The sequence below is a fragment of the Pogona vitticeps genome, chromosome 1 (genome assembly GCF_051106095.1).
Source record: "Pogona vitticeps strain Pit_001003342236 chromosome 1, PviZW2.1, whole genome shotgun sequence".
NCBI classification, from domain to species: domain Eukaryota; kingdom Metazoa; phylum Chordata; class Lepidosauria; order Squamata; family Agamidae; genus Pogona; species Pogona vitticeps.
The window spans coordinates 225,356,455-225,381,887 of NC_135783.1; the positions used below are offsets into that span (position 1 = coordinate 225,356,455).

Sequence of the window (25,433 nt, forward strand, 5' to 3'; positions counted from 1 at the left end):
TATTCTGGTGTAAACTTTTGCGAATTGCAATCCACTTTTTTGACACATAAAACACAATATCCGAGCCATAAGATATATATTCAAAGGCACTGCATTTGAACCCAAGGTCCAAATGTAGTGGTTGATTTGTCTGGAGAAGTGGACTATCATCTACAGAAGCTTGCACTGAAATAAATTTGTTAGTCCTGAAAATGCTTCAGGGTTTGTTTTTGTTGCTCCTAGAACAGACCAAAACAGCTGTCTGTCTGAAATTTTATTTGGTTTAGACCACCTTTAAGAATCTTATTATCAGTCCATAAACCTGCACATTTTCCTTTTCCTTTCTTTTTTTCTCTCCCCCCTCCCCACTTTTTCTTTTGGTTAAAGGACTTAGAAGTCAATTTAACAAGTTTGCATTGATAGCATCTTGGGCGCCGTACTCATATTGTACACGTAACAGCTTTAGCTTCAGGAAATTTTGACTCCATTTTATTCTCTAAGGTTACCTGTGAATCCTTTTGCACAATTCTCTATTCTGTACTTTAGTGTAATAAAACTCAAGTAAATCTAACTTAAATAATAATAATATTTGTCACCCCTTGTTTATCTTAGCCTCCACTTTGTATGTTGAGCGATATATTAGAACATCCCCATAATGGAGAGTTGCATTGTGTCAGGTTGATGTACATATGCAGCGGGAGCGGAGAAGGAAAGATGAGCCACTATCAGCCTTCCCGAAAAGGGTGGCTCATTAGACCTCCAACTGTTAACCTGCTGTCAATCCATCAGGTTGTAAGGGAGACAGGAAGCAGGGCCTTTCCATGTTAGCAGCTGAAAGACCAACAACATTTGGCTCCTTCTCTCTGTAAGTTATATCCATTTCAGCTGATCTGCATAAGGGAGACCCTCATCACCTGGGTCCTTTCATCATTACAGATGATCACTGGAAGAACCTGCAACATTAAGAATTGATGGAGCACATTTTCCTTTTCTGTCACCGTTCCTCTGTTCTTTTATGTTTTGCCTCTCATTTTCCTAGATGGTAAGCCTGAGGTCAGGAATTTCCCAGTTTTATTGATTTGGGGACTACTCTGAAAAGCAGGTGTACTTGTTTTATGTCATAAAATTAAATAAATGTACACTGATGGCATTTTAGCCAGTGACCTCCATCTGAAATGAGAAGAGCAGACATGATGACCCCAATCTTCCCAAGGTGGAGAAATCCTGGTGGATCAAGAGATCGTCTTCTTTAGTCATTTAACTTGTTTTAAAGCCAAAGATTCACCCTTTAAGTGATTATTTGTTGGGTCTTTTTATTTACATCACAGGTCCGATACATTCGTATAGATGGAAGTGTGCCTTCTGCAGAAAGAGTAAATCTTGTTAATCAGTTTCAGAAGGACCCAGATACTAGAGTGGCCATTTTGAGCATTCAGGCTGCTGGCCAGGTAAGAAAATATACTCCATTCTCAGTTTTTCCAGTATTAGTGCTTGCAGCATTTGAACAGTTCTTGGTATAGCCACTGACAATTTTTTACCTTCTGGTACATGGAAGAGTAGGTTCAGTGAATTGACAGCTACACTGTGGAAAACAGAATGTTCACAGGACACTCTGTTGATGGAAGCAGCAAGGGTGTAATGCTTGCTAATTCTCCCAGCTACTCCCATCCTACATTTCTCTGATAATGGGAATGCCATGGGAAGTGATCTATTGGGAGATAAGGGCAGTCAGCAAAACTTTCTATTCTCTTCTGCTGCTTATGGGAACAACTTAGGATCCAAGCTATTCAACATTTTTCTTCTCTATTTTCTAAGCTAATTGTAGCACCTGGACCTATTTTTAGTGACATTGTGGAGTAGATGCTAGTATGAACAACTTGTAAAGTTTTTGCACAAATGCTTTCATTTTTAATTTTTCCCAACTCAGTCTGCAATGGGTAGCAATTTCCTATAATTTGGTGGCTATTGCTGTGAGGATACATTCCTGCTTTGGTATGCTCCTTGCTCAGGAGACATGTCTCTGCAAAGTCTGCAAATTGTTTCTCCTTGTCTATGGGATAAGCTGTTCTATAACCCAAATGACCGGAGAAATTTTGCTCGGGTCCTGGGGGAACTCTGTGAACCCCAGTGCTGGCTCTATCCTGTCAGAGGACAAGCTGCTGCCATTCTAGAAGAACTGTCCCAGAAACCTGATATTGAATGATATTAATACTCAGGACCATACTTTCCAACGTCAGACTAGTTAGTACCTCACCCTTGTCATGTACCTAGGAGGGAAGAAAAGAAAAGAAAACCAAAATCAGAGATTTTTCAAAACATATTTTTACTGAGATAATTAACAGGTTGTTGAAGTCATTTCAAGCAGTGACTTTGAATGATTAAGGAAAATTAAAATAGAACATGGAAAAGCAGGGTTACAACTGAATGTTAAGAAGACAAAAATAATGACTACAGAACATGTTGACTAGGAAGAAATTGATAGCATGAACTGCATGAAAGCCAAATAAGTGGGTTCTAGGAAAAATCAAGCACTTGAAGCTAAAGTGACTGAACTGAGGTTCTTGTGCTTTGAACATGTTGGCTGAACTCCTTCTGCACATCATAACTTAAATGTGGATGCATGACTCAGCATGCAATCAGTGCCTCCAGAGGTTTATTAACTTACAGCAATTCACTTGTAAAAGTTACATCATTTGCCTAACTGTGTAACAGAATTTCCACTGAGTCTCTTTTTTAAGAAAGGACTCACTGGGGAAAAAAAACATGATATTAGGAAAATTGGCAGTAGGAAAGAAGTAGCTATGACATGAGATATATTGACTTACTTAAGGAAACAATGGACTTTGATGTGGAAAATCTAAGCAGAGCTATTCATAATTGGTTCTTTTGGAAATTATTAATCCATTCATTGGGTTTCTATATATTGGAAGCAACGGGTTGGCATATAACGATAATTGAAGGTTCATTAAGAAGGATCTTCAATATCAGCATGAAAATAGCTTTCCTTGCCTATAACAAGAGATTGGTGGGCAAGTGTCACTGGGTGTGTGTATGTGTGCGGAAACCAGCAACAAGCTAAGAATTTCCAAAAGCAGATCAAGTAGAGAACCCATAGAACTCCTTTGTTCAGGACCCCAGAACAGTATTAGATAATATAAAGGATCGAGTTGGTACCTGGAAGTATCATGGTCTTATTATCCAAAGAAAGGATGCTTGATGTACCATTGTGGCCCAACAAGGCTGGGAAGTCTTGACTTTGGAAGTGGATATATTTCAGTAGTATGTAGGAGGCCGTGTGAAATGATTAGGCATCTGAATCACCCAGAGGCCCATCAGAAACTCCCATTTCTGTCCCTAAGAGGTTGTCAGAAGGAAGGAACTGCAAATGTGTTTTGTCCTAATTTCTTGTCCCTGCCTGTCACTATTTCCAGATGGGAAAATCTTTGAGAAGCAAAACCGAAAGCCGAGTGGTGTTCTCTAGCATTGCAACGAAACACCTTCACCGTTTTGCTATCTGTGCTTCCCAGGCTGGACCTCGCTGCCCATGAAGAACCTTCCAAACCATTTGGATTGTGCAGCTCTGCAACAGTCTGAGGATTTAGTTGGTTGTCTACCCGATGTATCCCTTTTAGAAAGATAATCAAGCATACCTTTGTTTCTTCTCTATATTTAGGGTTTAACTTTTACGGCTGCTACTCATGTCGTTTTTGCTGAATTGTATTGGGATCCTGGACACATTAAACAAGCAGAAGATAGAGCACATCGGATTGGGCAGTGCAGTTCTGTGAATATCCATTATCTTATTGCAAATGGAACGATGGACACTCTTATGTGGGCAATGCTGAACCGGAAGGTAAGGCTCAACCACCTCAGTAGTGGCCGTTGCCACCAATCTCGGATACCTCTCTTGGTATCTCCTTGCCTTCTGACGGCTGTGTCTTCCAGAATCTGACATCTCTTTCCTCAGTTGATTTTTTTGCCTGGGTTTCTTCTATAAACGGCTTGGGCCCTGGATACCTGAAGGACCGCCTCGTTCCATATGAGCCTACCCGGCAGTTAAGATCTAGCCAGGGGGCCCTTTTGAAAGAGCCGTCCCTCAAGGAGGTAAGAGGGACGGCTTGTAGACAAAGGGCCTTTTCAGCAGCTGCCCCCAGACTATGAAATGCCCTCCCGACTGAGATTCGTCTGGCGCCGACACTGATGACATTTCGGCGCCAGGTCAAAACCTTCCTGTTCCAGAAGGCTTTTAACTGAAATAATATTAGCTGTGGGTCTGATGGCAATTTTAATTGTATTTTAATTTTATTTTAATTGTACATATCTTTATTGTATTTTAAATGCTGTAAGCCGCCCAGAGACCTTTGGGTAGTGTGGGCGGCATATAAATTAAATAAATAAATAAATAAATAAATAAATAAATAAATAAATAAATAAATAAATAAATATAATCATGGAAATACCCATTTTTGGGAAGAAAGACGTAGATTGTGTGTCAAAAGACAACGGCTGGACTCCTATCAGTATTCACAATAAGGCCAGTCAATGGGAAGAGAACAGACATCCAGGACTTGATCCGGAATGAACATGCCAACCTGGCTCGCATTGCAGACACTTAGTTGAATGAGGTTGTGGGTGTAAATCTTAGCTTTGTCCACCAGGATTTTCTGTGCAGCAGCAGACAAGACCAGGGACGGGAAGGTGGCGTTGCAGTGGTCTCTTGTGGTTCCATTCCCCTCATCAGGTATCCTGTCCCCCAGTTTTCCAGGTTTGAATCTGAAAATGAGAGCTCCGGAGGGAATAGCAGCTTTGTTGGTGTGCCATCCCACCCGTCCGTTTGACACTCTCTCTGCCTGTGATGGCTGAGCTAGTCTCGAGGGTGGTGTTCAAGTTGCCTTGGCTTGGACTTCAACATCCTTTGCTGTCCTTCTGCAAGACAGATCCCTTTCTCTTCAGGAAGGGTTTTCCTTTAATGACGGGCTGTCCAAGATTTTTTTTTTATTGGGACTACTCTGTTTTTGTTTACTTTTAATGTGTTTTTAGTATTGCTTTTAATACGAAATTTGTTGAATACTGTAATAATGTGTTGCTTTTAGCTTTTGTATTGTTCATTTTTGTTGCTTTCAGCCTCCTGAGTCCTTTTTAGGAGAAAGGCAGAGTAAAAAATATTTAAAATAAATAATTAAAATAAACAAATAAATAAGATGTCTGTAACTTGCTGCAGTGAATTGATGGAGTGCTGGAGCTCATCTGGGTGTGCAACCAGGCATATGGCTGACACGCACATACTGTACCTTATAAGTTATTTGTGGCTAGTTGCACAGACTTTATATGACTACTAGGAGGATTCGGGCCAGTCTTAATTGAAATTCTGTTGAAATGAGCAAATGTTTGTGTTTTGGGCCCTAAACAAGGATGCATCTGTTCCTTGTTTTCTACCTTCCTTCCCTTTGTTTTTTTGTTTGTTTATGTGTTATATCTTACAGGTCATAATGCAAAGGCAAGGATTTATTGATCTTAGGTATGCCACTCTGGGAGTTCTTTTTCAGCTGAAGAGCTGGGTAAAAGCACTTTCAATAGGTAAATAAACATGGCAAGTGGAGCACAACTGAGTTGACCTTTATTGAATTTCAAACTTGGATTTATTGTGCTTCTTAAATTACAACCAGAATGAATCTTCCTTTGAGTCTTGTGGCAGTAGAACAGCCTTATATTTATCAAAAGAAGAAGAAAAAGAAAAACTTGTGGCAAGACTGTTATATTGTTATATTATAATTCATGATAATTACTATATTATTACAGTGTATCTAGATTTATGGATTACAAGCTGACTGGCTGACTGGGGAGAGAAGGTCAGACTGTTTCCATAACAGAAGTTAACTCTAGGCTTATCATGGACAAAGTGAATCATTTCTCTTCGGCTCACTGTCTTAATAGTAGTTTTTTAAAAATTAGACTCTTTTTTCAGGCTAGTAAAATTTATTATTATTATTATTATTATTATTGTTGTTGTTGTTGTTGTTGTTGTTGCTGCTGCTGCTGCTGTTGTTGTTGCAGGCTAATAATGTTAGTGCACTTATTTACAAGGCTCCTTTGAAGATATGGGTTTCACATTGAAAACAAGGCAAAGATCTAGCCTTGTTTTAGATCTTCTAGGTGTTTTACATTAGTTTTAAGTAAAATTTGGTCTCTCGAATTTTATTTTAATTCATGTAGCTCTTGCTTTGCAGCATATATTCCTAAATTTACAAGAATAAAAACAACCGCTTCATAAAATAAAAACAACCACTTCTGAATAAATCTCTTCAGAGCCTGCTTTACTAAAAGCTAGTTTTAACAAATTAGCAACTCGCTCTACAAATATCACTGTGGTGAATTTAAAGCGTGGGGTGGGTGGCATACAGGAGGAGGCGGGAAAACTGACTGATGCGGAAATCTACATCCCATCTTGATCTGAAGAGGAGGCTGCAGGCCTTCAAGTAGGAGCAGTAAGTTTTTTTAATGGTTTTTTGTTGCACCTGAAAGTGTCCCTAAGGTGGATGAATGGGTTGAAGACCCAAACAATGGTTGAAGACCCATTTTGCAGAGTATGAACTTTACCTGTTACCCAGCTCTGTCTTCACACTTAGGAGTAAAATACATCAGTTCTTCAGCAGGTGGAAATCAAAAGTGGAGAGAAACTGGCTAGTTTTTTGTATTAACTAGTCTGGAAGTAGTGTTAGGCGGTGAGGGAGTCAGTGTTCCAAAATGAAATCTTTTATTCGTTCTTCTACATGCAGGCTAAAGTTACAGGCACCACGCTAAATGGCAAGAAAGAAAAATTGCACACTCAAGAAGGTGACAAAGAGAAATGGGATTTCCTCAATTTTGCAGAAGCTTGGATTCCAAATGAAAGTCTAAGTGAGATGAAGGACGAGGTCTTGTTCACCAATGTACGCATGCACAGATAAAGACTTTTTTCTCCGTTTCTAAGACTAGCGCTCTGTTTTCAGTGTACTTTGGCTTCCTGTTCTAATATGCAGGCTCAGAAGTACATGTGTTCATAGGTCATTGTATAAATGTTTGCATTACCTGCATTTGGCCAAATCTGAATCATTGCTTCACTTGATTTAAGAAAAAGTACTTTGAAAAATTAGAGAACTAATCTAATACATAACCATACTCAATCTTTATTTTCAAGCCTTGAACAAAATTTAAATAGGCTGGCTAAGTATCAAACATAAAGTTTCTGTGATTCTTGTATCTCTTCTAAAACTCCTCATTTTTCCCTCTCCCTCTCAAAATAACCACATATATCTCTAGAAAAGGAGAAAAAGTCTATGTGGTCCGTATAAACAATCTGAAGCTAAAGCTAGTTGGTGCCATTTCTTAGACCACTAAAAAAATGCAGACGTTAGCTAGCTTTTGAGTCTGCGTGAGACTTCACTGGGTTAGGCATGACAGAACAGGCAGAAAAAAAATGTACATGTTGCGAAATCCATGGTCAAATGTAGCAGGTGACTGACAGTCTTTTGTTTAACAAGAACCTGCAATCTACCATCTCTGAGCTATTTCTGCAGCCATTTTGGAACTTGCTTTGAATTGCAAAACTTAGCCTGCGTATCTGGCCATGATTTTTGGAACGTTTATGTTTCTTCTGCACTACCCCCTGCTCTGTAGTGCCCACCTTGATGACGGCTTACGCAGAGTCAAAAGCTAGCTCATGTTTGTGATATTTCATATTTGTGATATTGTAGCCTCAAAAAGGTATCACTGCCCGCCTCTGTCCACAGACACCCCCTTTCTCTTACTGCCACTTCTTAATATGTCCATTGTCTCTTCACAGCATGCATTTTAATTTTTTTTTAAAAAGTCAATATTTATTAAAGGATCAAAATTGCAAAATACTGTATTAAAAAAAAGCAATAGAAGACATGAAGAGGTATATATAGTAAAAAAAATCTCCCTATGTTAATTATGTTTCTTTCTCCTCTGCCCTAGTTTGAAAAGGAGAAGCAGCATGATATTCGTGCTTTCTTTTCACCGAAACCTAATACAGAACGAAAACGAAAAATGGATTCTGGTGATACGTCTTGTCAAGACTTCAAAGAAGAAGACTTGGTGAACGGTGGATCTTCAGACCTTGCCCCGGAAATAACTGATAGAGATGTATTTTGTAGAGAATCGAAAAGACCAAAAGCTTTAGAACCATCAACTCCAAGGCATTTTCCTAAGAAAGAACACAAATCTTTGTCGAGAAAAACAAACTGTTTGTTCACCAACGAAACTACCCCGGGGGATTTTGGTTCTCCATTATCTAATCTGAGCAAAAGACCTACTTCGGAAACTGTCTGGCACTGCAGTCTTTGCACTTACAGTAATAATTCATTGCTGCCTTATTGTGAAATATGTGAATCTCCTCGGAAAAGAAACAGTAAGTAAATCCCTATGCTGCTCTTAAGGTACAATTTTAAATTTTTTAATGCTCTTTTTAAAAAAATCGCACTCAAAAGCACTTCATATGTGGTATATTCTAAAGAACATTCATTTAGTAGATCTGTACATATTCTTCTAGTAGCTATTAATCTTAAAAGGTTTACTTTGGTCAAAAGAGGTAATATGCCATAAATTGTAGTATGCCAGTGGATGTTTCTGATGTCATCAAGAAGTAAATTTAATGCTTCATAATGGAACTAGTTCTACTGTGGTCCAGTTCCCATAGCTCCTTGTATAGATTCTCTTTGGATAATATACAGTTCCCAACAAGTTGTCCTTCCCCACCCCCCGTTCTGGTCACTTCCCTTGATCCACCTACCTAGGCACATGATAGAAAAATGTCCTGGAAATTCACTTTGAAGGCACACCAAATACTTTATATCTTGAGTTAAAACCATTTTTTAAAAAATCTAAACTAGACCCATTGAATCGCTAGGACTTGCATAATTGTTCAGTCAGTGGGGTGTTTTGGTTGGAACTGTTGGATTTAGCCACTGATGTCCCTGAGATTTTTTTTTAAAAAAATAATTTTACACTTTCTTTTCTTTCCTTTGCTCTTGTGTTCTAGATATGAAAGCTTTATTCAGGAATAATTCTAAACTATGGTTTAGCATTACACAAATGAGCTTCAGCTGATATACCCTTCTCTCCAATGGCTTGGCCACAACATGGAGACCAGAAATATTTGCTTCTGTTTTACATTGACTGCAGAAATGGTTAGCCTTAATTATGGTTTATTGATACAAACCAGATCCCAACTAGCCTGGGAATTTAGCTTGTTTCAACAAGCCATAGTTAAGATTAACCACAGTTTACAGTTCAGATATAACGCTCATTTTATTGCCATATTCCAGTGAGTACAAAAAGCTGCATTTTCTAAAATCTGAATTTTATATGTACATGTATTTATAACATGTCTCCTGTACAGCAGTGGTTCTCAACCTTAGGTCCCCAGATGTTCTTGGACTACAATTCCCAGAAATCCTGACCAGCACAGCTTCTGGGAGTTTTATTAAGAATATTTGGGGATCCAAGGTTGGGAACCACTGCTGCACAGAGTGTCACCAAGTGTCCTAATTAATACACAAGCCTGACACTGGTAGAGGACTGCTTTACAATGAATACTTTAGTACCAATGAAAAACTGGCGCTTTAAGGGGGTCAAAGCCTATAGATCTCTTCCTTGAAAGTGATGCTTTTTTCCTAACGAGATTTAGAACCATGTGTTCAAGCTGTATCAACTGAAGTACCTGCCACTTAGTGCTAAATGAGTGCTAAATGAGCATGTTTAATAGATGCGTAGTCAGAGTTATGCATGCCCTTTAAATATTCAAATCGTGTAGGCACTGAGGTGGGATCTGTGGCGACTTTGTAAGATGCTTCGCGTCTGGAAAAGGAAGGTTTTTGCTTATGGGGTTGAGAGATGAGATAAAAGGTCCTGGTTTTCTTGGGCTCAACTAGCATCAGCCTATCTACCCAGGTCTAAATTTAGTTATGCAAATAAGGGCAATGACTCAATTCCTGTTATGTGGTGTTAGAGATGTTAAAAGGTTTTTAAAATGTCTGCAAAAAGGTAGACTGAATAGTAATTATTTTTCCTCTTTGCTTAAACAGTGGGGTAAAATTAACACACAGCTGCATTCATTACCAACGGTATTTCTGTGGTAGGTGCCTGAGGCATGTTTTACAATGTTGGAAGGAATATCCAGATGAAGGTACATCAGGTTAGGAGGTCATATGCACACTAGAGGAGAGTTCCAGTGGTCACAGATGCAGAATATGTCCAGCTTGAATCAAAATAATGGAGGAGGCTTCTGCTCCACCTTTCCCATGTCTAGATCAAAACTTCCTAATCTAGGCAGGGACTACAGTTCCAAAAGCGAAATAAAATGACAGTTCTGCTTTAGTAGCTGAGTATAATGCTTGCTGGGTATAACTTTATATTTGCACGGCATTATCATGCCCAGAACTATTCTTTAAATTAGAAGGGGAGCATATACCGAGGTTTGCCTTTTACTTTCTCCTTTGAGAATTGTTTGACATATTGGTTAAATGAATAGTTCTTCTCTTCAGGATAAGCTGGTAGATTTTGTAAGGAGGATAGGGTGTAAGATTTACTATGATAATGTAACTCCAGTCAGCAGTGTTGTATTATTCATCTCTTGATATATGAAGGAGGTCTAATTGCAGTTCTTTGTTGTAGTCTCTGGGAATCACACAGGTGGGTGTTTCTGGGCCTGCATGAAACTTGTTAGAACATTCTAGAACTCAAAGCAAAAAGGCCATGAGGGCAGCTCTCCTCCATTGCACATGTCCCTGCACCTAACAATTATCCCTCAATTCGCTTTAGCTGCCGCTGAGGAAGTTTTTTGGAACATGTTTCTAGAGCCTTCCCCTCCCCCATTTTATACCTCTAAACTTACTTTTATGTCCATCGTCTGAAGTCGTCCCATCTTTCTATGGCCCTGGTGGGCCCTTTCAAAAAGTGTGTTGTCTGTGCCAGCAAATTTTCCCTCAATGACAGACATACATATTACTTCAGTGAGGGACACCAAACCCAAACCTACCAGCACCATCATCAGCTTTCAAAAGTTGTTATTAGAAACTGACATTCCCAGACAATCAAATGCTGCCTCTGCAGGCCATAGGCTCCCTTTCTCAACAAACCTCCATTCCGCCAGTGTCCATGTGTGGGACACACACACATTCCAGACAATGATCGCTTTCTCTTGTGCTTAACCATCTTATGAAATTGCCCTTTGAGCTGATGGCTACGGCGGCCCAGATACTTCTTGCCTTCAAAACAGCTTTCCTGGTGACCATCACTCCAGCATGTAGTGCAAGTGAGTTGTACGCTGTCCTACATGACCCACTTTTCCTACAGTTTCATAAGGACAAGGTCACTATTTTTCCTGACACATCATTCTTACCTAGGTGGTGTCAGACTTTCAATTAGCCTCTTATTCTTCCAACTTTCCTTCTGTCATCTACAACAGAATTCAAGAAAGCCCTTCATACATTGGATGGCTGAAGAGCTTAGCCTTCTACATCTCCAGAGCCAAACATTACCGAAAGTCCAACAGATTATTTGGTAGCCCTCAAGGTTCAAAATGGGTGAACCTATCAGTCCCCAACTGTTATCAAAGTTGCTTGTGAACACAATCAAGTTGTCTTACCAGCTAGCAAAGAGACCAGTCCCTGACTCATTGAAAGGACGCTCGGCCAGAGCTGTTGCAGCTTCCACAGCCTTCCACAAAAGGATACAGTTAAGAGACATTTGCAAAGCAGCAACATGGTCGCAGCCTTTGACATCCATCAGGCATTATAGGCTGGGCATCAGGGCTAAACTCAGTGCTGTGTTTGGGAGAGCGATCATTTCATCTTTGTTGGTGTGACATCCCACCAGCTGGCAAGTCACCCACATGTGTGATTCACAGAGACCGCAATGAAGAACAGGTTACTTACCTGTGCTTGTGGTTCTTAGAGTGGTCATCTGTGAATTCACACAACCTGCCCATTCTCTCCTCAGTCTGCCATACTACTGGTCACTCGTGGACATGGGGAACTGAGGGATAACTGTTAGGCACAGAGACATGTGCCATGGAGTTGGCAGCTGCCCTAACAGTCTTTTTGCTTCGAGCTCTAGAACACTGGTTCTTAACCTTTGTTACTCAGATGTTTTTGGACTGCAACTCCCAGAAGCCTTCACCATCAGCTCTGCTGGCTGGGGTTTCTGGGAGTTGCAGTTCAAAAACACCTGAGTAACAAAGGTTAAGAACCACTGCTCTAGAATGTTCCAGTGAGTTTCACCCAGGTGCAGAAATAACCACATGTATGAATTTACAGATGACCACTTGAAGAACTACAGTTATGGGTAAGTAACCTGTTCCTCCCTTTTTTTTTAAATAGCTGTACAGAATAAAAATCAGATAGACTCTGTCTCTGCTGAGAGCAAGAAAGAAAATGTAGCTGAAGATCCTATTAGTCTGATAGACAAAAGAAGTAAGTCTGCGCAGAAATTTCCAAATGGGTGCCTGAGTGGAATGTCTGATGGAACCAATGAAGAAGCTGATTTTGCTGGGAATAGACAACCGGATCCTTGTACACCAAAACTCGGAGAAGGTAAGAACTGCTGGCTTCCTTTTGAAGGAATGGTTACGAATCCTGTTGTGTAAGCATATAGATAGGCTTTTATAAATTGATTAGTATTGATTAGTATTTTTAATTGTGTGTCTCCATGATCAATAAATCGGTGTGTGTGTAAATTCCCCAAGTATTGAACACTTGGTGCAGCCGACTGTGTATATCTGCCAGTGAACAGTCTACCACCAAATTCCTCTTCACCTACATTAGCCCTTCATGTGGCCTCCAGAAACTCTCTTGGATTTTTTGGGATCTTCCAGAGAAGGAAATCCTATCACAGAAGCAGATGTCTACTTCCCTAATGCTGGATGGAACAAAAAAATAATAATTAAGAAATGAAATGAAAACAAAAGTATTGTTAGGATTATAACCAGATGTATAACTGAGTGAGAAAATTTGAAATAAGCCTTTGTTATTCAACATGCTAAACAATCACTCACTCACCTCAGCTATTTGTATACTGCCCAATTTAGTGGAAAGCATTACTCCATATTAACCACATGGAGACGCCTTCTATGCTTTGGAAGAGCAGGACTTTATGGGGGAAAGTAGTTCAGAAGTGACGAAACAGCTGCCAAGAACTGATCTTCCTGCTCCCACTTGGTACTAAAAATAATCCTGCCCTCATGGTTTCCTTAGGATTCCAAAGAATCTTGTCTGAACAGGCATTTTTCACCTAGGTATCTTCAGTTTGAAATATATTCTTTCTGTCTGTTTCTGCTGGGCATAATTAAATGGAAACCTGAAGCCACATTTAATCTGTAAGTGGTTGTACTTTTAGCAATAGCTTGTAAGAGCTGGCCTAAGGCCTCTAAATGCAGAGAAGCATGTGTTCCCACCACCACTCCCAAATGATGTTGATGAAATAGTAGGACCAGGTAGGTACCCGTTGCCTTGGATACCGTTTTGGTCATGTTTCATTTCCCATGCTTGTTCAACTCAGCTGCCCTGCACAAATGCCATTATGTTATTTGAGTGAGCCATCTTGACTTACAGATGAAATAAGCAATCAGGAGGTACAGTAGGATGGTGACTGGTAAGTAATGTTGAGCATGCGGGAGTGTCATTTGTGTGTTGTCTAATCTGCTATCACAGGGTAACAGTGAACTAGTTGGAAGTCCAGCTCAAGTCCCTTAATTTTTATTTTTAGAGCGTTTAGAGGATTCAGGATCCCTTCCAGGGTATTGTGGCCTGTTGTTCTGCGCAAGTAGGAACACTGATAGAATTCATGTCTATACAAAGGTAGGTCGTTGTTTCAGGTTTGGATCCAAGGAGGTGCAAGTGGAATTATCTATTTGTGAAAAATCTGCTCCTTTTCTCCTACTGTCATCTCCTTTGCTCTCTGAAAACCATTCCCTGAGGGTTGTGAGTCCTTCTAGAACGGTGTGATATAAGGGTTGGGATCAGTGAAGAACCCGGACGGGGGGAGGTCAGTGACAAAAGACAGGAGCATCTTTCTGCTGATACAAGACACTGTTGGCTCAAAGTATCTTGGATCAGAAAATTCTAGCGAGTTTTCGGCCCATTTCCTAAACATGCAGACCTAGACCTAATTCTTTCATCACATTGGGCAAAATCCTCTTGCGTAAAGTTATGCTGCGGAAGCTGGACAGTGTTATGTGTACTGGCAGTGTTTAACTTCAAGTAATTTAACGCTTCCTTTCCCCCATCTTTGCAAGTTCTGAGATTTCCTAGGGCTCTCTTTTGTCCCGAGAGAAGTCTTGAGGAGTCTTGGGATGGTAGGGAACCTTCGATAGTGAAAAATCAGCCAGGATTAACACCACCACCAGCCATCTGGCAGCAATTCTTGACTCTTCAAGAGCCCCTACACACACATCTCAAGGTCCCCAGGAGGCTTCCCCGGGGCGAATGAGAGCCCTAAGGAGCCTTGGAAAACTGAAAAGAGGGAATACGACACTTTCCAAATCAAATATTTCCTTTGATGACCTCATCTAACCTCTGCAGTGTAACTACGCCAACATGATTTTGTCCAGTTATATGTACCCATTACCATTTAAAAAAAATTCCCACAGGGTTTCACTGTTGGAATTACTTTGTGGATTTTTTTTTTTACAGTTTTGTAAGCTGAAGTCCATCTCCCTCCTCTTCTCTTCTCCTCCCTACAAATAGCTAGAAGAAAGAAACCATGGTTCTGTTTCACTTTGTGCAATTCCTAGGTTGCTGTTCTGTTGCAAACCAGGAGTCATGGTTTAAAAGAAACCCCTGCCAGTTCCTGTACAGGCCATCTGCCATCCAAGGACTTTTTAACTCACTTGTTTACAAGCTAGAATTTGTTTTAAAATGGAATTCCATGTTCCAATCCAGGAACACAGTGAGCACAGTGAAACAGAGTCATGGCTTATTCTGGTCAGCAACAGGGAAGGAGGAAGTCAGGGAGAGATGAAATGCTGGTGTCTTGTGCTCCACATAGTCTCGTTTCTGTATAGTATTGAATCCCAGGTTAATCTGATTTGTAAACACAGCTATTCCCTTTTAGACTTCTAACATGAGAAAAAGGGATGAGACTATGTGCCTTCAAGTCTTATTCAAGACAAGCTGCCATACTGCGTCCGCCAGGCTCTCCTGCTTGCTGTGGGAAGGCCTAATCTATGAATGGGACATATTGTATTTGAATCTCACAAAAGGCACACTCTGGCCCGTGTTTCCCACAGGAAGTCAGAAGAACAACCTACAGTTTATTTTTGTATTGTACCTTAGGTTTGCCAGGAACAAACAGACCAGAGCACCAGTGTCTTCTTAGTTCAGACAATATGCTAGAAAAAGCACAAATCAAAGATTTGTGGTTCCTTAACATTCGTATGCTCCCATCTGCTGCTTGTAGGCAACAAGCTGGGGGGGGGTGTCCCATAGAGCAGCCATTATCAACAGGGGCCATGTGGCCTCCTGGGGTGCCCTGGCACATTTGAAGGGGGCCACAGGCTGAAAACATTTCTATTCTGTTTTTCTATTTATCGCTTTGTGCTGAATCCTCTTTTGAGAGGGGTCTCTAAAACCTGAGAAAGCTCCTGAAAAGGTTGAGAATGGCTGCATTAGTCTTGGCTTGAGGTGTCATGTTGAAATGGAGTTGACCAGTTTTTAAAAGAACCCTCTAAGGCATTCTTAGTTACATATTTATCATTTAATCTGTAATTTAACTACTCCTTATGTGGGGAAACGTACTAAAAATGCTAGGTTTTTAGCTTGTGGATATGGACTTTTTCTTCTTGGGAAAAAAAAGGTATCATCTTGATCCAAAGGAACAAAGCAAAATGCAAAATCCACAGGGGAGTGATACTCTTATTAAGATCAGTTACAAATCTGTTAAATATGAAGCTGTCAAACACATCAGGCTAGATTGTGATTTAAGGAAGAATTCTGGAGAATTTAAACATTTGCATAAGTTACTGGTTTTTCAGGTAATTTTGTTTGTCAATGTAGCTTCAATGCAATTTGAAACAAGTTGCTTTTCATTACTCTTGCTAGATATTCTGTGAATAGATTAAAATGGTGTATGTCCTGCAGCAGGGTGATAACTAAGGATGGCATTTTTGTGTATCTTGGAGTAAATATCCCATAATTGTGGGCATTCTACCTGATGTAGACACTTTACAGGCACCTAATTTGGCTCACCTGGGAGAAGGCCTTATCTGGAAGGCTTTTGAGGCTGAGTTAGGCCTTGTTGTACCAAAAGCTTCCTGTTCCTGCCACAGTGGTAGCTAGGATTTTTTCTGAAGAAAAAAGTAGACAGAGCTAGCCCTCGTTCAGCCTCAGAGCCTTTCAGTTGAGGCCTTTCTTCAAGAGAGCCAGATTTGGCGGTCTGTATTGTCTGTTACGAAGAGCTTCCAAAATGGACAACTATGTGATTTGTAGTTCAAGAAATCCAAGTATCCTTTACCTAATGATAACTGCTGGTGCACCAACTTAAATGTCATGTGGAATATTCCTAAACATTTCCGGTTAGGATGAAGATACTGGTGAATCAGGATGCTGATAAACAGTGCAACTGCAGTGAGGGAAATGAGAAATGCTGACTTATTGTACTTGTGTTTATTGTAAGAAACAGCACTGATTCATGGTTGAAATAAATGAGAGGTAGAAAATAAAACAAAGCCAGCACAACTCCTTGAAACCTTCAGAGAACTGAATGGCTTCTTGAATTGTGAAATTAAAAGAACATTTTTTAATTCATCTAGGACGGAGAGCCCTTGAATTGTAACTTCATTCCATTGGATATAAAATTGGATAACTGGGAAGATTTACCAGAGTGTTTCCAACAAAAACAGAACCGTTCGTTGGTAAGATCAGTTTGGTGATTTTTAGTGCAGCTATAAATAATGCCAGTTAATTAACAGAATGCCTTGATGTCAGGTTTTCAATTATTAGCTAGGCATTTGCAGATCTGAATTTGTGTGTGTGTGTGTGTGTGTGTGCGCGTGCGTGCGTGTGTGCGTGCGTGCGTGCGCGCTCAATGAATTTTATTTAGTTCTTAACTCCCAGATAGACAAATTTTATATATATATATAAGCAGATATGGCCCTTAAAGATATGAATTACAAATTATATTGCCAGGATCTTTGATTACCTCAACCCTACCAAAATAAGGCAGGAAAAAATAGCACTCAGAAACATTGACATTCAGATACAGTCACACGAACATGCATTATCAGATAAAGACAACATTCTGAAAGCTATTACCATGTACATTTATTTAGAAAGATACATAAGAAAGGGAGGATAGAAATACGTGAAATAAATTCATTTAGAAAATAACTGTAAAATACATCCATAGCTGCTATCATTCATGTTGGAAGACTTAGGCTGAGAGAGGGAGGCTTATATGTGGCAACTTTGTGAGCTTGTGGCTAAGATGAGATTTGTAACTTGGCAGCTCCTAATTCCCTCAACCACTATGCTGCAGCTGCAGAAGCAGCTCCCAGGGCATATAAAAATGTAGGGAATCTGTGAGCCATTAGATGTTATTGGACTCTGCTTTCCGCTAACCTTTCCTGCCCCGCATTGTACTTCCTCCTTGTCCATGCTGGCTATGGCTGGTGGGAGCCCCCACCCAAGCTCTTGATTAGCATGAACCAGTGAAGCTTCTAGAGTAGTGTGATGAAGGGGAAAGGTCTCTGCCCTGTGGGTGTGTCACTACATTTAGGGTGCTATCACCTCCTTTCCTATTAGTATTCCCTGCCACTAGCAAACAAGTCTGTGTTGTGCTAGAGAGCAGGAGCAATGGATAATAAATTTAAATTACAGCCAGGGAAGACCTTTCCATGGTTCACTTAGGTTCACTTTCCTTGTAGTTTAGTTTATAGATTTGCTTTTTTCCATTAGGTTCATCCTTAAAATAATCCATGGAGGAAAGGTTGTCTGAGTGAGAGTGATTGTAGGTCATCTCCTGAGCTTGATGGATATCAAAGATTGCTGAACGATTACGTCTGGTATCAAAACAATGCTTTTATCCATTAGTCCTATGTTGCAAGCTAAACTCTTGTATGTTATAATATCCAATTGTTGCATTTTGTGTCCCACCCTCCCCTTTCCAGATACTGAGGTTTGTAAGAGAATGGAGTGCTCTGGGAGCCATGAAGCAAAGAATTATCAAGAAAAGTGGGCAGCAGTTTTCTAGTCCCATCCTTGCTGCTGAAGAGATGTTGTCAAAGCAACAAGCCAAGCTCAATAGCACTAAACGGTGTGTGACAGGAGCCTCTCATCTGCTTTGGTGCAGGGATGGGGAGGAAGAAGAAGCCACAGCCTGGTGGTATAGCGCAGGCTTTGCATGCAGAAGGTCTCAGGTTCAACCCCTGATATCTTCAAGTGGAACAGGGAAGACTTCTTGTCTGAAAGCCCAGAGGTCTGGTGCAGGTTGATGCCAACAGCATGAGGTAGAAAGGGCCAAACAGCCATCTCAAAGCAGAGCTCTTTAAATTGCAAAGCTGTGGGAGTGGGGAGAGAAGTCAAAAATACATGATGCCGTTGGTTATTCCTCATCCCTGTTCAGTACGAATCTATTACACAGGAACAACAGTAAAGTAGAAATTGAGTGTGAAGGTATTTTGTGCCTAATGAAGCTGACTCAATCAGGATGTTACAAATGAGGCTGTGTTTAAAGAAAAGGAGTATGTAAGGCCTAGGTTCTGTGTTTAGGATCTGAAGCCAGAGTTGAGAAGGTGACTCTCTTTCTTGGCACACAGATACAATGACTGGAAAAGTCCACCTGCCACACATTGATTAATGGTGGAACTATGAAAAGAACGAGAATCCTTCCAAGAGGGAGGGCACTCTGGGTTCTTGTAGCAAATTTCCATCTCAAGCTTGGCCCCTCCCTGGTCCTAAGACACTAAAACACTTTCTAAATATGCTGTTGCTGCTTAACTTTCATTGCTCCAGTCCCTTGTAAGGTCTCATGGACTGGCATATAAGTGGCCATTATCAATCATTGAAATCCATACCAGAGAGAGGCCTTTATAAGTCCAAAATGGAAAAAAGGCACAACAAGATGTGAACTTTTGTTTGCCCTGATAAAAAATATCACCCCAAAATATATTCTGGAATTTGTTTTATGGCCATTAAAGCTACCTCTGCTCTTCTATTAGTCAGCAGCTCCATATCAAATATGAGAGGCATATAGAAAATACAAAACAATGTTAGCAGACAGCATTCTTTTTTGCTATATCACGCTTGTTACTGAGGATGCTCTCTGAAGCAGTAGTTAATAAATATGCCATTTATTTTACCTTTTATATTCAGGCTTGATAAAATGGTTCTACAAGTGGAAGAGTAGTGACAGAAACAGCCTTAGCCAGAAAAAAATTGCTTAAAAGAAATAGAAGTTCCTGAATTCCTATATTCTTTAGAAAGAAACCAGTAAATCATCATCCTGCACTTTTCAGACTATTATAATACGTGATTAACACATTTAAAACATAGCATTTTACATATTCCATTTATTTAAAATAGAAGGGAGCTATTCAATGGGGTCTGATTTCCAGATGGCATGTAGAAAGACTGCAAATGGTATCTGTTCAGGAATTTTGCTTTTCAGTTTTTGGACTGACTTTACAGGCTATAAGGAATGTTTAATATCATTCTAGGTACATGACAAAAGAGGATGTCGCTAAAGCTTCACTAAAAATAGCTGAAAACATTGGAGGCAGTGTTCACAGGATCACCAAAAATTCTACTGTTGTCTTAAAAACCCACACTCTTTCTACTGGAGGAAGCAATGAACATTCTGCACAGTAAGTCTAGCTGGGTCAGTGAAAAGAAAGAGCACATAGGAATATTAATGCCCCATGATTTCCATTCACCTAAGTCAGTGGTTCCCAACCTTGGGTAAACCAGGGGTTCTCGGACTGCAGTGCCAAGAAACCTCAGCCAGCACAGCTAGTGGTAAAAAGCCTCTGGGAGTTGCAGTTCGAGAGCACCTGGATTACCAAGCTTGGGAACCACTGACCTAAGTGAACTGAAGCCAAGTACACAGTGGAGAAGAGTCTCTTCCTGGACGCAAGGGCCACTTTCTGTGCCTCCATCACACAAAGAGGCAAGTGGCTTTTTCTGTAGTGGCACCCTGGTTCTGCAGTGGCCTGTGTCTTGCGTGGATGAATCTCACCTTGGACCTCTGTTATGGTCTTTTGAATGTCATGCGAAGACCTTTTTATTCGCTCAGAGTTTTTCTGTTTTTTAAGTTCTAAACCTGTGTTTGTGCTTTTCGAGGTGGTTGCACCAGAGCTGCTGATTTTATTTTGCAACTGTTCTTGTCCGTTCTAGATTTTAAGGTGGTTTCATTCCTAAAATAAGCACAGTTATTAAAACTTTTTCTAATCGTGTTGGGTAAAGTGGAAACCAACAGAAAATGAGGAAGACCAGATAAGAGATGGATTGACTCAATAAAAACAACAGTGTCCTTGGGCTTGCGAGAGCTGAGCAGGGCTGATGACTGTCATACTTCTGGATGTTTATCATTCATAGGGTTGCCATAAGTTAGATGCAGCTTGACAATCCATGACAACAGCAACAGTTATGTTTACAAGTGAAATATGTGTAACACTCTTTTTAAAGTCCCACACTTTCACACTGTTGGTCAGCAGTTGATAACAAGACATCTCCAGTAAGTCAGAAGGCAGGGCACTTAATGGTTCCTAGTTGAGAAATTCCATCTGCTTGAATCCCTGATGGGTGCTGATACTAGCATCATTTCTTCTTCGCCCAATTTTTGGTGCAGCCATGGCTTTCCATGACCTGGTCAGTTGTGGATTTGTGTTCCTTATTTTATTGTGATGAACAGTTCTATAATAGCTTATATTGTTTTCCTATCTCTATATCACCCAGAGATCTCTAGCTGTGGGAGTGTAATATAAATATATCAGTTAGCTAGATAATTAAAAGGTTCCGTTTCAATTTATTATTGCACAATAGCTAATTAAATTTTTATAGACCATAGAAAGAATGGAAGCAACTTTTTAAAGTTAAGCGATATATGAGGATAAAATAAATGTGTGAAACATACTAAAATGCTTCAGCATATAGTTACTGATTCAAATGCTTCTTAGAACATGTCTGATCATTTTGGGAGATAAACTTTTTTTCCTTCTCTAAAGCTAATTTAACATGTTTAGCTGCCTTTAATTTTGTGCCATAATCTATTTCAGTGATTATTAAAAGACTATCTTGGCTGAAATCCTGTTGGCATAGCCATAGTTGTGGAAGAGTGATGGCACGAGGAGATTTTCAATAATGAAAGGGTACCCCCTTCTCTCCTGTGGCTTTTCTGACTTGCAAATAATGACTTTCACCATGTGGGAGCCCCAGGACAGGAGGAGGAAATCTTTCTTTACCAAAAATTTCTGCTACTGCTAGATCATATTATGGACATTGGAAGATTTTTAGTAATGAAAGACTTCCTTTTCCTGTCCCATAGTCCCCATTCCTTCCATGAGATGGAACTATTCACAATTCAAAAAAAGCTAGAGGATAGAAGGGGGAAGTCTTTAATTACCAAAATTCCTCCCCTGCTGGTGACATCATCACCCTTCTGTCATCATAGTTACAAGAAGAAGATTTCAGCCATATATTTAGGCTGATTCAGAAGTTTACTTACCATGTAATACTTTTCTCCAGACTTGCCTGGCAGATACTATAATGTCTCTTCAGTGCCTTAAAGAATTTATTACTTTCACAGATGCTGTTTAAGAATATCAACTTCTAGATGCCTTACGTTGCTGAAACTCTTGCTGTTTAATTCAATTTTATCACTTATGTAAGGTGTCCTGGAAACTGAAGGACAGACTATAAATACATTAAAGAATAAATACCGTATTTTTCCGTGTATAAGATACTACTTTTTCCTAAAATCATTATACTAAAAATTGAAGGGCATCTTTTACATGGAAGTAAGCTGAAATAGCTGAGGAGAGCATACCTTGCCTCTGTAAACAGACCTTGCCTCTATAAACAGATTTCCTTCAGTCACGAGGCTTGGCTTCCTACAGTCAAGAGACTTAGCTTCCTCCAATCACGAGCCTTATTGAACTGACTTCAGTTGATGCTGAACAAACCAATTGGAACACACCTTGCTGGAGGTGGAGCCTGTATCCTCAGATTCAACAGGGACTCCTAATGTCCGACATTCTGAGCCCAGAGGCTGAATACTCAAAGCTAAGTTTTCTTAAATTTTGAGTTAGAAGGGGGGGTCTTATAAATGGAAAAATACAGTAGCATGTATAAGCCATTGTTTACCTTTCAAAGGAATTGTAAAATGCTGCCTGCTTATCATTATCTTAGGCTGGCTCAAGAAGATGGGAATTGCCCAGTTTCCAGCTCTGAGCAGCTTGATTCAGAGAAGGGCTATGTGCAAGCTGTGGATAAGGAAGGGAACCCCCTTTGCCTCAGTTGCCAAAACCCAACAGTGCAGATTGAACAAACACCCGTCTCTGCCACCTGGGACACCCGATTTTGTTCTCACACATGTCAGGATGACTTCCTATTCCGCACTAGCCAAAGCTACCTGAGAACTAAAGTTTTTGAGATTGAGCATGGAGTGTGTCAGATGTGCGGGTTGAATGCTCAGGAACTCTACCTGTGTGTCAGAGATGCCCCAAGGAATCAGCGCAAAGTTATTCTGGAGAGTTCTTGGATGTCCAAGCTTCCTTTAAGACAGGTAAAATAAGCTTTCTTCCTCTGGTGATCATTACTCTTTTCATGATCTAGCAGAAGTCTACCAATAAGAGCAGCAGTACTGCTGATGCAAAATGTTTGTTAAATAGTAGTTTTCCACTCCAACATACACAGGGTTTGCATTTAGACAGGTGGTTCATTGGAAACTCATGTTCCCCTCTGTGATCTCTAATACAGATGGGGTTCTACCCCTGTGCAGATCTTTCAGAACATTCTGGAGTTTAACACTTTCGGCAGAAACCTCACCCTGTCCTCCAACCACACATGGGGAAATGCATCTCAGTTTGAGCCCTGAAGTTCTTTTTAATCTGCTGCCAGAGTGACTTTAGAACATTCTCAGACATTCCTCTTATTTTCTTTCCTTTTTCTTGGTGCCTTCCTTGCTGCTTGGTTGAATAGGTCTGTTTGGTAGAGGAAGTCACTCTAATATCCACTGGAAGATCCACATCTGCTCATTTCCCATGAGGGCACTGAGGAGTATTGATGATGTTGCCTTCATCTATTTCTGTTGTTTTTAAACTAAATGTTTCTATAGTTAGTTTTTATGAAGTCTTAACTGTAATGTAAGGCTTTGGAATCAAAATCAGAGAAGTGCAAGTCAAATAGGTAACACGTAAACAGTTCAGCTGTTGATTGTGTGAGATCTGTGTTTTTCATATACATGAGAGCTGCTGGATGGAAAATTGTCTTTGGTCCAACAAGACAAAAAATAGTCTGGTTCTTCATCATGACCTCTGTGAATGCACACAAATGGGTTAAAACAGCGCCTGCGCTGGTCCTCTCGGAATCTTCTAAAGCTTAGGAGAAAAGTAACAAAGTTTAGCTTGACCCTGCTCCACCCGCCTCAGACCTCAGTTCCATTTTTCCCGCCATGAATGTTGGAACCTCTCGTTAGAGCTCTTTATTAGTGTTGTTATTTCTGGCTATTTCAGACTTTGACTTGGCTTGCCTCTCGAGTTTTCGTCTATCTGTTGCCCTGATCTCGGATTGAACGACCATTCATTCTGACTGCAAGTACTTGTTGATTGGACTTTCCTGCCCAATTTACCTACCACTGTGCGGCACGCACCGCTTTTCCTAATCCTATTATCTCGTAATCATTGGACTTCCTCCAATAATTGCCACTTTATGTCCCGGTCCGGACCCTTCAGTCGCTGCTCCTCTTGTTCCCGCAAGCTACCTTTCTCTGACGGGCACAATCTTTGTGTTTTTTGCCTTGGGGAAACCCATCAGCCCCCAGCTCTGTAAACATTGCAAAAATATTACTAAGGCAGCTTTGAAAGCATGTCAGCAGCAGTTAAAGTTTTTTCTCTGGGACAAGACGCTTTCTGCTTCCCAGCCTTTGGAGATGGAATCTACTCCTACTCCATCTACTGTTAGATCCGAGGTTCGGGTTGCCTCACCACCCCCTCTTCAAACCGCCAAAGCTGTGGAAAAATCCAAGAAAGAACCGTCTACTAAAATGCAACGTACTGGTTCATCTGCTTCTAGTTCAGCCAGCGATCTGAAACAAAAGAAGTCGACATATAAGACCAAGGCAAAGCCTAAGGAACAATCTCTTACTGGTCCTCCAGTTTCGGGTTCTGTGCCCTCTTCTATTTTGGAAGATTCTTCCCAGGACTGGGAATCTTTGTCTGAGGCGGGAATGTCTTTACCAATTAGACAACTAGCTCAAACTATTGCTAGTTCAGCTATGGCCCAGGACAGCCCTGTATTTACCGGGCGGGCATCTCAGACTCCTTCATCGGCGTCAAGATCCTTGGCTTCAGATTCTCCACCCCGAAAGAAGTCAGCCAAGACCAAATATTTGACTCCTCCTCAACGTCCATATTCTACACAAGAGGTGGTAGTCTTGCCTAAGAAATCTCGACACAGACATAAACACAGATATGAGGACTCTGACCTCGACGTTGAGAGGAAAAGAAAGCATCGATGTCGAAGGGATGAACCCGTATCCGATTCTGATACAGCGAGGACCATAAGAGGTCTCGGTGTCAACGTCGAAGATGGGAGTATACATCAGACTCCTCGTCAACGTCAGAGGATTACAGGAGGAAAAAGAGCAGAGGTCGCTATGATTATTCCTTGTCTCCTTCCTCTTCAGCATCCCTTCCTCGCAAGCATCGACGTCGAAGATATCTCAACGTCGAGAGCCAGAGGCCATCTCGTCAAGCCCATATGAGTGGAGCTGCCATTGCTCATCAAGAGGGACCGCAACTGACCTCTAAAGGATTAACATCTGGCTTTGAACATTCCTCTCAAAAGAAAACAGGACATGCTGCCAAACATTTGCCTGCTCCTGATCAAGAACAACTACTCTTCTCAGGCTTGCCTGAGCAAGAGGAGGATATCATGTCTGAAGCTTCACTGGATACACCTGTGGCAGGTGAACCTCTAGAGTCTGATGCAGCAGATACTCATCCTTCATCTCCATCTGAGGACTTTTCATCCTACATCCAGATGGTCTCCCGTATGGCTAAAACTCTTAAGATGAACACTGAACAATCACCTCCAGCGACAGAGGATCTCATTTTTGGGGATATTAACCAAGAGAGATCCACCCCTTGAGTTTAGCGTACATACAGTGGTGCCCCGCATAGCGAGGTTAATCCGTTCCGGATTAACCATTGCTATGGGGAAACATCGCTATACGGAACAGAA

General features: G+C 40.7%; 1 protein-coding gene across 5 annotated transcripts in view; it reads left to right on the forward strand.

Annotated features, from left to right (window-relative positions):
* The window catches only part of ZRANB3 (zinc finger RANBP2-type containing 3), a 65,701-nt gene that overhangs the window by 34,567 nt on the left and 5,701 nt on the right, over positions 1-25,433 (forward strand). For 4 of the 5 annotated variants that reach the window (XM_072984144.2, XM_072984130.2, XM_072984125.2 and 1 more), the window contains 10 exons: positions 1,308-1,427; positions 3,653-3,832; positions 6,756-6,908; positions 7,957-8,389; positions 12,360-12,572; positions 13,744-13,835; positions 16,787-16,888; positions 18,143-18,288; positions 19,691-19,837; positions 22,380-22,755. In XM_072984144.2, the coding sequence (XP_072840245.2) occupies positions 1,308-1,427; positions 3,653-3,832; positions 6,756-6,908; positions 7,957-8,389; positions 12,360-12,572; positions 13,744-13,835; positions 16,787-16,888; positions 18,143-18,288; positions 19,691-19,837; positions 22,380-22,755 (1,962 nt within the window). Of the gene's footprint in view, positions 1-1,307; positions 1,428-3,652; positions 3,833-6,755; positions 6,909-7,956; positions 8,390-12,359; positions 12,573-13,743; positions 13,836-16,786; positions 16,889-18,142; positions 18,289-19,690; positions 19,838-22,053; positions 22,756-25,433 lie in introns of all 5 variants that reach the window. The other variant, XR_013537163.1, reaches the window with a different exon arrangement.